The 11,581-nt window shown below is 63.3% G+C and overlaps 1 protein-coding gene across 2 annotated transcripts in view; it reads left to right on the forward strand.

The window, feature by feature from the left end:
- CPNE9 (copine family member 9) overlaps positions 1–11,100 on the forward strand; it is a 41,979-nt gene extending 30,879 nt beyond the window's left edge. For both annotated transcript variants that reach the window (XM_024109946.3, XM_065552847.1), the window contains 7 exons: positions 246–292; positions 7,056–7,237; positions 7,673–7,800; positions 8,285–8,387; positions 9,680–9,737; positions 10,096–10,169; positions 10,594–11,100. In XM_024109946.3, the coding sequence (XP_023965714.1) occupies positions 246–292; positions 7,056–7,237; positions 7,673–7,800; positions 8,285–8,387; positions 9,680–9,737; positions 10,096–10,169; positions 10,594–10,746 (745 nt within the window). In that variant the 3' untranslated portion in view covers positions 10,747–11,100. The remainder of the gene's footprint in view (positions 1–245; positions 293–7,055; positions 7,238–7,672; positions 7,801–8,284; positions 8,388–9,679; positions 9,738–10,095; positions 10,170–10,593) is intronic.
- Positions 11,101–11,581: the final 481 nt, after the last annotated feature.

The following is an 11,581-nucleotide window of genomic DNA, read 5'->3' on the forward strand; positions in this document are numbered from 1 at the left end:
GCAGGGCTGGGGGAAGGGAGTGGGATTGAGGGGAGCAGGGCTGGGGGAGCGGGATTGAGGGGAGTGGGGCTGGAGGAGCAGGGTGGGGAAGGGCAACAGAGTTGAGGGGAGCAGGGCTGGGGGAGCGGAGCGGGGTTGAGGGGAGTGGGATGGGGAGCAGGGCTGGGTAGGGGGGAGGGGAGCTGGGAACGCGTTGTTGGGGGGCTGGGGGAGCGCTCTCTCACTCTCTCCTCCTGCCCCCGCAGGACACAGCTGAATTTCACAGTCGCCATTGATTTCACGGCCTCCAACGGTGAGTGCTATGCGCGGGCTGGGCCCAGATGCCTCCCACGGGAACCGAGGGACAGCTCAGCCCCGGGTCACCCCCGAGCTCTTTTCCCCTCCACCCTTCTCATGGCGAGGGCCTGGGGGTCCTGGCTCCAGGGAGCTGCTCTCCAGCCCATTCTCGCCCCCTGCCCCAGTCCCAGCTACCCGCCCCCCAGACTCTGGGGGCCTGCCACAGGGTTCCTTAGAACAGAGGTCAGAGGGGCTAGGTGATGGGAGTCCTGGGGAGGATATGGGGGCAGAGGGCAAGGTGGGGAGAGGGACCCTGGGGGGGGTGTCACAGAGTGGGGGGAGTCAGAGCCCTGCACCCCCACTTCCTGCGATTCACCGGGACTCTCAGCCAGCCGGTAACACAGTCCAAGACAGGTCTTGTAGGTACAGAGAACAGGACCCCTCAGTTCAGTCCATCTTGGGGGACAGGGAGCCTAGACCCCAGCCCTGGGTCTCCGTTCCCCAGCCAGCTCCAAACTAAACCCCCTCCAGCCACGCCATCCGGCTCCTCCTCCAGCCTTTGTCCAGTTTCCTGGGCAGAAGGTGTCACCTGGCCCCAGGCCCCTCCTGGCTCAGGTTACATGCTCAGGTACCATCCTCCCTCAAGTGAAGTCACCCCCTGATATCCATCACCAGTGCAGACAGTCCCAGTAAAATTCCTATGCAACATCCCCAAGTCAATCATCCCCACTCCCTGCTCCGTCACATCTCCCCCCCTTGGAGACTGAACTGAGCAGGGTCACTCTGACCAGTGACCTGGGGAAGTTCAGGGCCCTCTTCGGGACAACGCATCCGCTATCAGGTTGGCACTTCCCTTCACATGGACCACGTCCATGTCATAATCCTCCACCTCAGGAGCTTGGCGTTGGCTCCTTTCATCTGGCGTAGCCAGGTCAGGGGAGAGTAGTCGGTGTACATGGTGAAGTGTCGCCCAAAGAGAGATGGCTGGAGTTTCTCAAGGGCCCACACCATGGCCAGGCATTCCTTCTCGATGGTAGCGTAGTTTTGCTCCCAGTGTAACAACTTCTTGCTCAGATACACGATGGGTTGTCTCTCCCCTTTTCATCCTCCTGCATTAGCACCGTCCCCAGCCTGAGGCATCAGTGAACACCATAAAGGGCTTATCAAAGTCTGGGTTTGCCAGAACTGGGCCACTGACCAGAGCCTCCTTCAGCGCCCGGAGAGCCTCCTGGCACTGCTCGGTCCAGACCACCTTGTCTGGCTTCCCCTTCTTGCATAGCTCAGTGATGGGGGCGGCTATGGAGCTAAAGTGGGGCACAAACCTTCGATAGTACCCCGCCATTCCAATAAAGGCTTGGACCTGCTTTTTGATTTGGGGAGCGGGCCAGTCTCTGATCACCTCCACTTTGGCTGGTTCTGGCTTTAGGCAGCCACTCCCCACCCAATGGCCTAGGTAAAATACTTCAGCCATCCCCACCTTCCACTTCTCAGCCATTGTGGTCAGCCCAGCCTCCTGGAGTCGGTCCAGCACTTGTCTAATCTGGGACACGTGGTCTCCTCCAGGTCTGGCTAAAGACACAGATGTCATCAATATACGCCACGGCAAAACTCTCCATCCCCCTCAGTAGCTGATCCACCAGGCGCTGGAAGGTGGCCGGTGCTCCCTTGAGGCCGAAAGGCAGGGCCAGGAACTCATGGAGCCCAGAGGGGTGATAAAGTCAGATTTCAGCCTGGCATCTGCATCCAGCGGCACTTGCCAGTAGCCCTTTGTAAGATCCATGGTGGTAAGGTAGTGAGCTCCTCCCAGCTTGTCTAGGAGCTCGTCAGGCCTGGGCATGGGGTAGGCATCAGACACGGTGATGGCATTGAGCTTCCGATAGTCCACACAGAACCGGATCGACCCGTCCTTTTTGGGGACCAGTTCCACTGGCAAGGCCCAAGGGCTGGAAGACGGCTGGATCACCCCCAAAGCCAGCATGTCCCTGACCTCTCTTTCCAGGTCTTGAGCAGTTTCCCTGTGACTCGGAAGGGGGAGCATCTTATAGGCAGGTGCGATCCTGTCTGCACCCGGTGGACAGTCAGATTAGTGCGTCCAGGCTGGTTGGAAAACGGCTGTCGGTACAGATGCAGCACTCCTCTGATCTCAGCTTGCTGGGCAGGGTCAGCTGATCAGAGAGGGAGGAGCCAGCTCTTGTCCCAGGGAATAGATCTACTAAAGGGTCAGCTCCTGCCCCTCCCAGTGTCCACACACGGCCAACACCACATTCCCCGTCATAATCTGGCTTCATCACATTCACATGGTACACCCGGCAGTGGTGTGACCGGTTCGACAGCTCCAACACATAATTTACCTCATTTAGTTGCTTGACAACCTTGAAAGGGCCTTCCCAGGCAGTCTGTAGTTTGTTTTTCTTCATGGGGATGAGAACCATCACCTGACCAGATTCTCCTTGGCCAAGCCCATGAGCTCAGCAAGTCTTTCTCGGAAAGTCAAGACGTACTCCACCACAGATTCTCCATCGGGAGTGGCCTTCCCCTCCCATTCGTCTCTCATCAGATCCAGGGTCCCCCTTATCCTTCTTCCATATAACAGTTTGAAAGGCAAAAACCCGGTAGACTCCTGGGGTACCACCCTGTACGTGAACAGCAGGTGAGGTAAGTACTTGTCCCAGTCCTGCGGGTGCTGGTTCATAAAGGTTTTCAGCATCATCTTTAGAGTTCCATTGAACCTCTCCACCAGCCCGTTGGATTGGGGGTGATATGCTGAGGCCCAGATGTGCCGGGCCCCACATCTCTCCCACAAGCACCGGAGCAGGGCCGACATGAAGTTGTATCCTTGGTCTATCAAGACTTCCTTGGGGAACCCCACTCGGCTGAAAATGGTCCGCAGTACATCTGCCACAGTGTCTGCTTCAATGGAAGATAAGGCCCCCGCCTCGGGGTAGCAGGTAGTGAAATCTACCACCACCAGGATGTATTTCTTCCCTGACCAGGTCGTTTTGCTGAGAGGCCCCACTATGTCCACAGCCACATTCTGGAAAGGTTCCTCTATGATGGGCAAAGGTCTCAAAGCTGCTTTCCCCTTGTCCCGGGCCTTCCCCACCCTCTGACAGGGATCACAGGATCTGCAATACTGTTGGACCGTAGTAAAGACTCCAGGCCAGTAAAAGTTCTGTAGCAGCCTCTGTCTGGTGTGCCAGATTCCCTGGTGTCCTGAGAGAGGGATGTCATGGGCCAGGTACAGTAGCTTGCGGTGATACTTATGGGGGACCACCAGCTGCCTTCCTTTGGCTCTTCCTCCCCACCGGGGTGGGGTCCTGCGCCTCTGGTAAGGTACCCTTCCCGAGGTCAGGGCGTCGTGCCCCTCACCGGCTCTGGCTACGGGTCATGACTAGGGTGTTCTGGGGGTTGCTTGGCCAATCCTCTAGGTCACCCCCCATCAACACCTCAGTGGGCAAATGGTGGTGCACCGCCACGTCCGTGGGGCCCTCCTTGGCCCCCCCATTTCAGATGTACCCTCGCCACGGGCACCTTGAATGGGGTCCCGCACACACCCATCAGGGTCAGGTAGGTGGCCTCAGGCCGGGCCAGCGTCACCTCAGCGCCCATGTCCCAGTATCCATTGACCTTTCTCCCATCCACCTCCAGGGGAACAAGGCACTCACTCCGCAGGGACAGCCCCGCACCCACCCTATAAACGGAGAACCTGATGTCCGGAGCATCCAGCCCCCTAGAGGAGCTGGCCTGGAGCTCTCCTCCCTCCTGAGCAGTTGGTAAGCTGCCAGCCCCCCCTGCCTGGGAAGCCTGCCCCTCCTCCGGCTGGGTCCCTACCCAGTTAACCCTGTGAGGGTTTGATTTGCTCAGTCTGTCCTTGAGCTTGGGGCACTGGGTCCGTATGTGGCCTCTCTGGCCACAGTAATAGCAGCCCACATCCCGTTGGTCCCCTCGAGCCGGTCGGTTGGTTCTGATGCCGGTTGTTCCCCTTGGGAGGGGGTTCTCCACATTCCCCCTTTGGGAGGGCCAGGGCCGGCTCTAACTTTTTTGCCGCCCCAGGCAAAAAAGAAGAGCGCCGCCCCGCCGTAACACACACCCACCTCCCTGAGCGCTGTGCCGCCGACCCCTCCCCCCCCACAGCACTGGGCTGCCCAACACCTCCCCCCCGAGCGCTGCGCCGGGCCGGCCAAACTCCCCAAGCGTTGCGCTGGGCCGGCCAAACCCCCACCCTGAGAAACGGGCCGGGCCGGACCGTCCAAACCTCCTGAGCGCTGTGCCGGCCCGCCCAAACCCCTGCTGCTGCGCCACGCCGCCCAATCTCCCGGAGCGCCAGGCCGGGCTGCCGAAGCCCCCGCCTCCCCCAGCGCCGCGCCGCCAAAACACCTCCCCGCTGCCCGGACGAAACAAAACAAAACAAAAAAAACACCGCAAGCGCCCCCCACCACCCGAACATTGGCCACCCCTTCTAAGGTGCTGCCCCAAGCACATGCTTGGTCGGCTGGTGCCTGGCGCCGGCCCTGGGGAGGGCCCAGGGTCACTCTCTCTCGGTATCATGGTGGGCTTATTCCTTTGGGACTCCTCCTTTCTACCCCCTGAGCGGTTGTCCACAAACGGCGGCCAGCTGCCCTGCACTCTGCAGATCCTCTGGCTTTTTGTCCCCCAACCATATCCTCAGGTCGGACGGGCAATGTTCATACAGTTGCTCCAGTACGACCAGTTTAACCAGGTCCTCCGTAGTCTGGGACCCATCCGCCCACTTATGGACATATCCCTGCAGTCGAAGGATCAGTTCCAGATATGTGACCTCAGGGGTCTCACACTGACTCCGGAATCTTTTCTGGTACGCCTCGGGAGTCAGCCCCAACTCGCGGAGCAGGGCCTTTTTGAACAGTTCATAGTCCCCTGCCTCCGCCCCTTTCATTCGGCTGTACATCCCCATGGCTTTGGGGTCCAGTAACGGGATGAGAAACCAGAGCCTGCCAGCAGGGTCAACCCTGTGCAGCTCGCAGCCTTCTCAAAGGCAATCAGGAATTCATCTATGTCCTCCCCTTCCTTATGGGCTTAGCAAAGCTCCGTGCAGTCCTGGGTCCCCCCTCACTCACCGCAGCAGGGGGGTCTCTGCTCCTCAGCCTCGCCAGCTCCAGTTCGTGCTGCCCCTGCTTTTCCCAATCCTTCCGCTCCTTTGCCCGATCCTCCCGATCCTTCTCTCGATCTTCCAGCTCTCTCAGTTTTAGCCCCCTCTCCCATTCCAGCCGCCTCAGCTCCAGCGATGGGGAGCTCCGCCGGGAGGATCCCCTGCTGGCCGCAGGGGTCACAGTGCCCTCGGTGTTCGCTGGGCTCCTTCCCGCCCCTCCCCTAGCCATAGGTCAGAGGGGCCTCGGGATGCCCTTGGCAGCAGTCTGACCCCCTCCCAGCCGGGACAGACCCCGGTGCCCACCCTGCAGCTGCTGGGCTGCTTCCCTCAGAGACAGGGATCGGTTCATCTGAGCGATCTTCCTCCTCCAGATGGGCAATCAGCTGTTCTTTGGTGAGCTTCCCACTGCGTGGGTCTCTCTGCCTGCACAGCTCCACCAGATCCCTCTTCTCACTGGCCCCAAGTTACTGTAGTTACTGTGGACTCGCAGGCTTGTGTGCTCTCATCTCCCCACGGTTTCCTACTGTGCCAGCCCTTCTCCAGGTCACCACCTCTCTCCCAGGGTCAAGCCACAGACGACTCCGCCCCTGGAACTGCTCGCCGCAGTCCCCAGGGGGACCCCGTTCCTGCAACTGTCCTTCTCGCTAGTCACACACTCCCAGGGGTTAAGCATAACTCCTTCGCCTCGTGAAACTGCCCCTCTCTGAGCCTTCAGCACACCTGGTCCTCGTCAACCCCCCTTCGTTTTACTGCTCCCCAGTCACTTACAGCAGGAAGTGCCATCCACGGGGTACAGTACATCCCACCCCTGCCACCAGTTGTCACAGAGTGTGGGGGGTCAGGGCCCTGCACCCCCACTTCCTGTGATTCTCTGTGACTCTCAGCCAGCCGGTAACACAGAAGGTTTATTAGACGACAGGAACATGGTCCTAAGCAGGACTTGTAGTTACAGAGAATGGGACCCCCTCAGTCCGGTCCATCTTGGGGGTCAGGGAGCCTAGAGCCCAGCCCTGGGTCTCCCTCCATTTCCCCAGCCAGCTCCAAACTGAAACCCCCTCCAGCCATGCCACCCGTCTCCTCCTCCAGCCTTTGTCCAGTTTCCCGGGCAGAAGGTGTCACCTGGCCCCAGGCCCCTCCTGGCTCAGGTATCGTCGCCCTGGTATCCCATCCCCAATGCAGACAGTCCCAGTAAAACTCCCACACAACATGCCCAGGTCAATACTCCCCTCTCCCTGCTCCGTCACAGGGGGCAAGAGGGGAGGGGCCTGGAGAGGATGGGAGGAGGGAGGAGCCCAGGGTGGATGGGGCCAGGGGAGGATGGGACGGGGCAAAGGGCCCCAGGGTAGATGGGGCGGGGCGAGGGGCCTGGGGCGGATGGGGTGGATGGGGCAAGGCAAGGAGCCCAGGGTGAGGGGCCTGGGGCGGGGTGAAGCAGATAGGGTGAGGTGGGGTGAGGGGCCCAGAGCGGAACAAGGGGCCTGGGGCAGACGGGGCAGCGGTGAGGAGCCCAGGGCGGATGGGGTGGGGCCGGGGCCTGGGGCAGGGTGAGGAGCCCAGGTGGGAAGGGGCAAGGGGCCCAGGGCGGACGGGGCAGGGCCGGGAGCTGGGAAGCACGGCCCAGCCTGAGGCAGGTGCTGCGTGTGCCTGGCAGGGGTCCCGTCGCAGCCCACCTCCCTGCACTACATGAGCCCATACCAGCTGAGCGCCTACGCCATGGCACTGAAGGCCGTCGGCGAGATCATCCAGGACTACGACAGCGACAAGCTCTTCCCTGCCTACGGTTTTGGTGCCAAGATCCCGCCTGACGGCAGCATTTCCCATCAGTTCCCCCTGGTAGGAGGCAATGCCAGGGCCTCTGCCAGCCCCACGCAAGCCCGGGGCTAGGGGCGCTCCTCAGGGCCCCCAGGACCGGGTGGGATGGGAGGTGACGCCCAGCGGTGGTATTGCCCTGGGTCCTGACTGCTGCTCCCACCATGCGGGCCGGGCCGGGAGGAGACGGGCCAGCGTGGGGCAGTTTGGAATGGGATAGGGCAGCACGCAGGAGGGCAGGCTCCAGGGAACCCCACCAGGCCTTCACGCTCTGCTCCAGCCCTGGGGATGGGCTGGTGATCCCATGGGTCTTTCGCTGACTGCAGGCTCCTGTGGGGAGAGCCCTCTGGGTGCAGAGCCCTGGAGAGGGCCCGGCCCTATGACTGCCCCCGGCACATGCACACCCAGGGCCTTGCCCCAGCGCTGAGCCCAGCCTGCCCTGGCTTTCTCCCCTGCTAGAACAGCGACGTGGAGAACCCGAGCTGCGTGGGGATCGATGGCGTCCTGGAGTCCTACTTCCAGAGCCTGCGCACGGTGCAGCTGTACGGGCCCACCAACTTTGCCCCCGTCATCAACCAGGTGGCCCGGTGAGTGGGGCAGAGGCTGCACCACGGGCACGCTGGGAGGGTGCCCTCCTGTGCCCCAGAGCCCTGCAGCCCGGCGCTGGCTGCAGGGGGTGGGGTGGGGGCTCCGGCTCAGAGCTCGGGGCCCGGCACCGGCTGCGGGGGAGGGGTGGGGGCTCCAGTTCAGAGCTCAGGGCCCGGCACTGGCTGCGGGGGACGGGGGCTGCTCAGAGTTCGGGGCTAGCAGGAAGCAGCAGGCATGGCCAGACTGGAGAGCTGAGCTCCAGGGCTGTGCCGAGCAGGTGCTGGAGGAGCCGTGGGCTCTGTGGGGCTATGGCCGGGCACCCTGAGTGGCAGCCAGGCGGTGCAGCTCCCAGCATGGCCCCAAGGAGCCACGCCTGGCTAGCGGAGAGAGGGGGAAGTTCTAGCAAACGGCCCCGTGACCAGGGCCCCGTGGGGGGCAGAGTGGGGCTGCCACGAGTCCCCTGCCCTCTGCATTGTGCCCTAGCTCGGCTGCCCAGATGACGGACGGATCGCAGTACTACGTCTTGCTCATCGTCACCGACGGCGTCATCTCTGACATGATGCAGACCAAGGAGGCCATCGTCAACGTGAGTGGGGTGGGCAGGAGCAGGGGCACTAGGGTGACCAGATGTCCCAATTTTATAGGGACAGTCCCAATTTTGGGACTTTATCTTATAAAGACACCTATTACCCCCCACCCCGTCCCGATTTTTTACATTTGCTATCTGGTCACCCTAAGGGGCACTGCCGGAGGGGGGCGGGGGCAGCCCGGTCCCGCTGCAGGCAAGGGAGCCCTCGTAGGGGAGCTGGGCTGGAGCCAGCATCTGGCAGTTCGACTCAGCACCCTCCCACTGGCCTGGGTCTCCCAAACTCAGCGCTATCCAGGGTGGCAGAGACTCGCTCATGTGAGGCTGGTCGGTCCTGCCCCCCCCCAGCCCTTATACGGTATTCCCTCCCCCGGGTGGCTCCTGGGTGCTGTTCCCCTCCTCCCCCCCTCGCCCAGCCTTCCCCTGCGTGCTGTTCCCCCCCCTTCCCTCTGGCAGCCCCTGCGTGCTATTCCCTCCCACCTCCCCGGTCGCCCCCTGCGCGCTGTTCCCCCCCCCCCCTTCCCTCTGGCAGCCCCTGCGTGCTATTCCCTCCCACCTCCCCGGTCATCCCCTGCGTGCTGTTCCCCCCCTTCCCTCTGGCAGCCCCTGCGTGCTATTCCCTCCCCCCTCCCCGGTCGTCCCCTGCGCGCTGTTCCCCACCCTCGCCCAGCCATCCCCTGCGTGCTATTCCTGCCCCCGGCTATCCCCTGCACGCTATCCACCCCCAACCATCTCCTGCCTGCTATTCCCCCCCTCATCCAGCCATCCCCTGCATGCTATTCCTGCCCCCGGCTATCCCCTGCACGCTATCCACCCCCAACCATCTCCTGCCTGCTATTCCCCCCCTCGTCCAGCCATTCCCTGCATGCTATTCCCCCCACCCTCGCCTCACTGGCTCCTGTGGACTATTCCTCCCCCCCAGCCGGCCCCTGTGTGCTATTCCCTCCCCCTCGCCCGGTTGGCCCCTGTGCGTTATTCCCCCAGCCGTCTACTGCGCGCATTTCCCTCACCTCACCCAGCCCCTGCGTGCTATTCCCCCCTCGCCCAGCCAGTTCTGGGGTGAAGCTAGTGCTGCAGCTCTGGGGCCAGGCTGACTGGGCCTGAGGGCTCCATTCCCTGGGCAGCAAGGCCCTGGAGCGCAAGGGTACTGGCTGGGCTGTCCGCCCCCCAGCCGTGCCCCCTGAGCCCTGTGGCAGCGCTGGGAACAGCAGCAGGCCCCAGGCTGGCGAGGCATGGAGGAGCCGCAGGTGGCAGGCCCAAGGCTGGCAGTAACTCTCCCCCTTGCCCTGCAGGCCTCTGCCCTGCCCATGTCCATCATCATCGTGGGAGTGGGCCCGGCAGAGTTTGATGGTAAGTTCGGGGCCCAGGTGCATTGTGGGTGTGCAGGGCTGGCACTGGCCATGGCTTGAGGCCGCTCACGGGGCGCTTGCAGAGGTCTCCTCTCTGCTGGCGGGGGGGGTTTGGAGTCCCAGGGCGCTGCAAGGGGCGGGGCGGTATGCGTCTGCTGTGAGGTCAGGAAAAGCAGGCAGCAGGACCAGATGCACAGAGCACCCGGGGAGTGGGGGGGCAGACAGCACCCCCACGTCACAGCACTGGGTCAGCCCAGCCCAGCCCCATGGGGGCAGGTGTGCGGGAGGGAGGCATGAGAGGCTGGTGGGGGATGTGATGGTGACAGCTTGTAAATGTTGACTGGAGTCCCCATCCCCAGCCATGGAAGAACTTGATGGAGATGACGTGCGGGTCTCCTGCAGGGGGCGCTATGCAGAGCGGGACATTGTGCAGGTAACTCACGCCCACCCCCAGCACTCCCTGGGCTGCCCCCGACCCAGCATGGCCCTCAGGATGGCGTGGTGGAGGGGGGCACAAGGGCTGGGGAAGGACCTCGGGCCCCTCGAGCCCCCAGACACGCATGCAGCCCCCCCTCCCCTGACCCCCACACGGTGCCCTTGGGCTGCGATGGGCCAGGAGGGCAGCACCTGCTGCACTGTCTCCCTCGAGCCAGAGTGTGATGTCGCTTACCTGAGAACTTGGCCCAGGACCGAGGGCGGGGCTCCGGAGCTCCCGCTCCCTAGGCCAGTCCCCTGGGAAGTCCCGGCGGGAGCCCTAAACTGCCCTGTCCCCTGGGGGCACTTGGGGGCCCAGCACTGCCCCCCTGGTGGCTGCAGGGGGTGCTCGGGGGCCCAGCACTGCCTGTCTCGTGTTGCAGTTTGTGCCATTCCGGGATTACGTGGATCGCTCCGGGAACCAGGTGCTGAGCATGGCGCGCCTGGCCAAGGACGTGCTGGCCGAGATCCCGGAGCAGCTGCTCTCCTACATGAAGAGTCACGACATCAAGCCCCGCCCTACCGACCCACAGTAGCTCCTCCTCTGTGCAGCCCAAGCCAATCAGACACTGCTGCTCCTGCCGGGCCTGAGACCGCGCCCCCCAGCCCTCGCCTGCCTGAGCCGAGCTGGCTGTCGCCCCCTGGATGCAGCCCCAGAGGCTGGCTCGGCCCCGCAGGGCTGGCATTGTGCCTCTGTCAGGGGGGAGGGCAGCTTCCTGTGACTGGCCTGGGCTCCCTTCCCTGCCAGCTGCGGGCAGCCCAGGGGCCTGGGAGCAGGGCAGGGTCAGAGGTGTTCAGCAATGTCTTGTCAGGCCCCCCCCCCGGCCCAATAAGGGGGCGCGGAGCCCTGCTCTGTCCAGATCCTGCCAATAAAGCTTTGTAGGTGCCCTGGTGCCTGTGTTGTGCTGGGGCTCGGGGCAGCGCCTTGGCTCAGGCCTCGCAGGCTTGTTCTCCTGCCAGCCCCCCACTGCTCCCTGCTGACATGGCAGCGTCAGGCTAGTGCTCTCAGCTGGCACACGGGGCTTCCTCCTGGGTCCTTGCCCAGGCCGCGGCAGTGTCCCCAGCAGAGCCAGGCCTGGGCCTGAGATGGCAGCGGGGTGTGGGAGCCATACGCACCCAGTCCCAGTGCCCTGCCGCCTGGAGCTGCGGCCAGGGGCTGCTGTTCCTTGGGCACCTGCTGGTCATGGGCAGCGGGCTCCATGCTACATGGCTTGGCCAGTGCTGCCTCCCTCCGAACCTGTCTGGGGACCGTGGGCGAGGGCATGGGGCGACTGGGCCACCAGCTCCTCTGTGCTGAGCGCTCGCCCAGGAAATCCCTGGCTCCATGGTTGCCAGGGACGGGCTGAATTGAGCCCCGGATCCCCCGTGCTC

This window comes from Chrysemys picta, chromosome 7, assembly GCF_011386835.1.
Source record: "Chrysemys picta bellii isolate R12L10 chromosome 7, ASM1138683v2, whole genome shotgun sequence".
In the NCBI taxonomy this organism is placed as follows: Eukaryota; Metazoa; Chordata; order Testudines; family Emydidae; genus Chrysemys; species Chrysemys picta.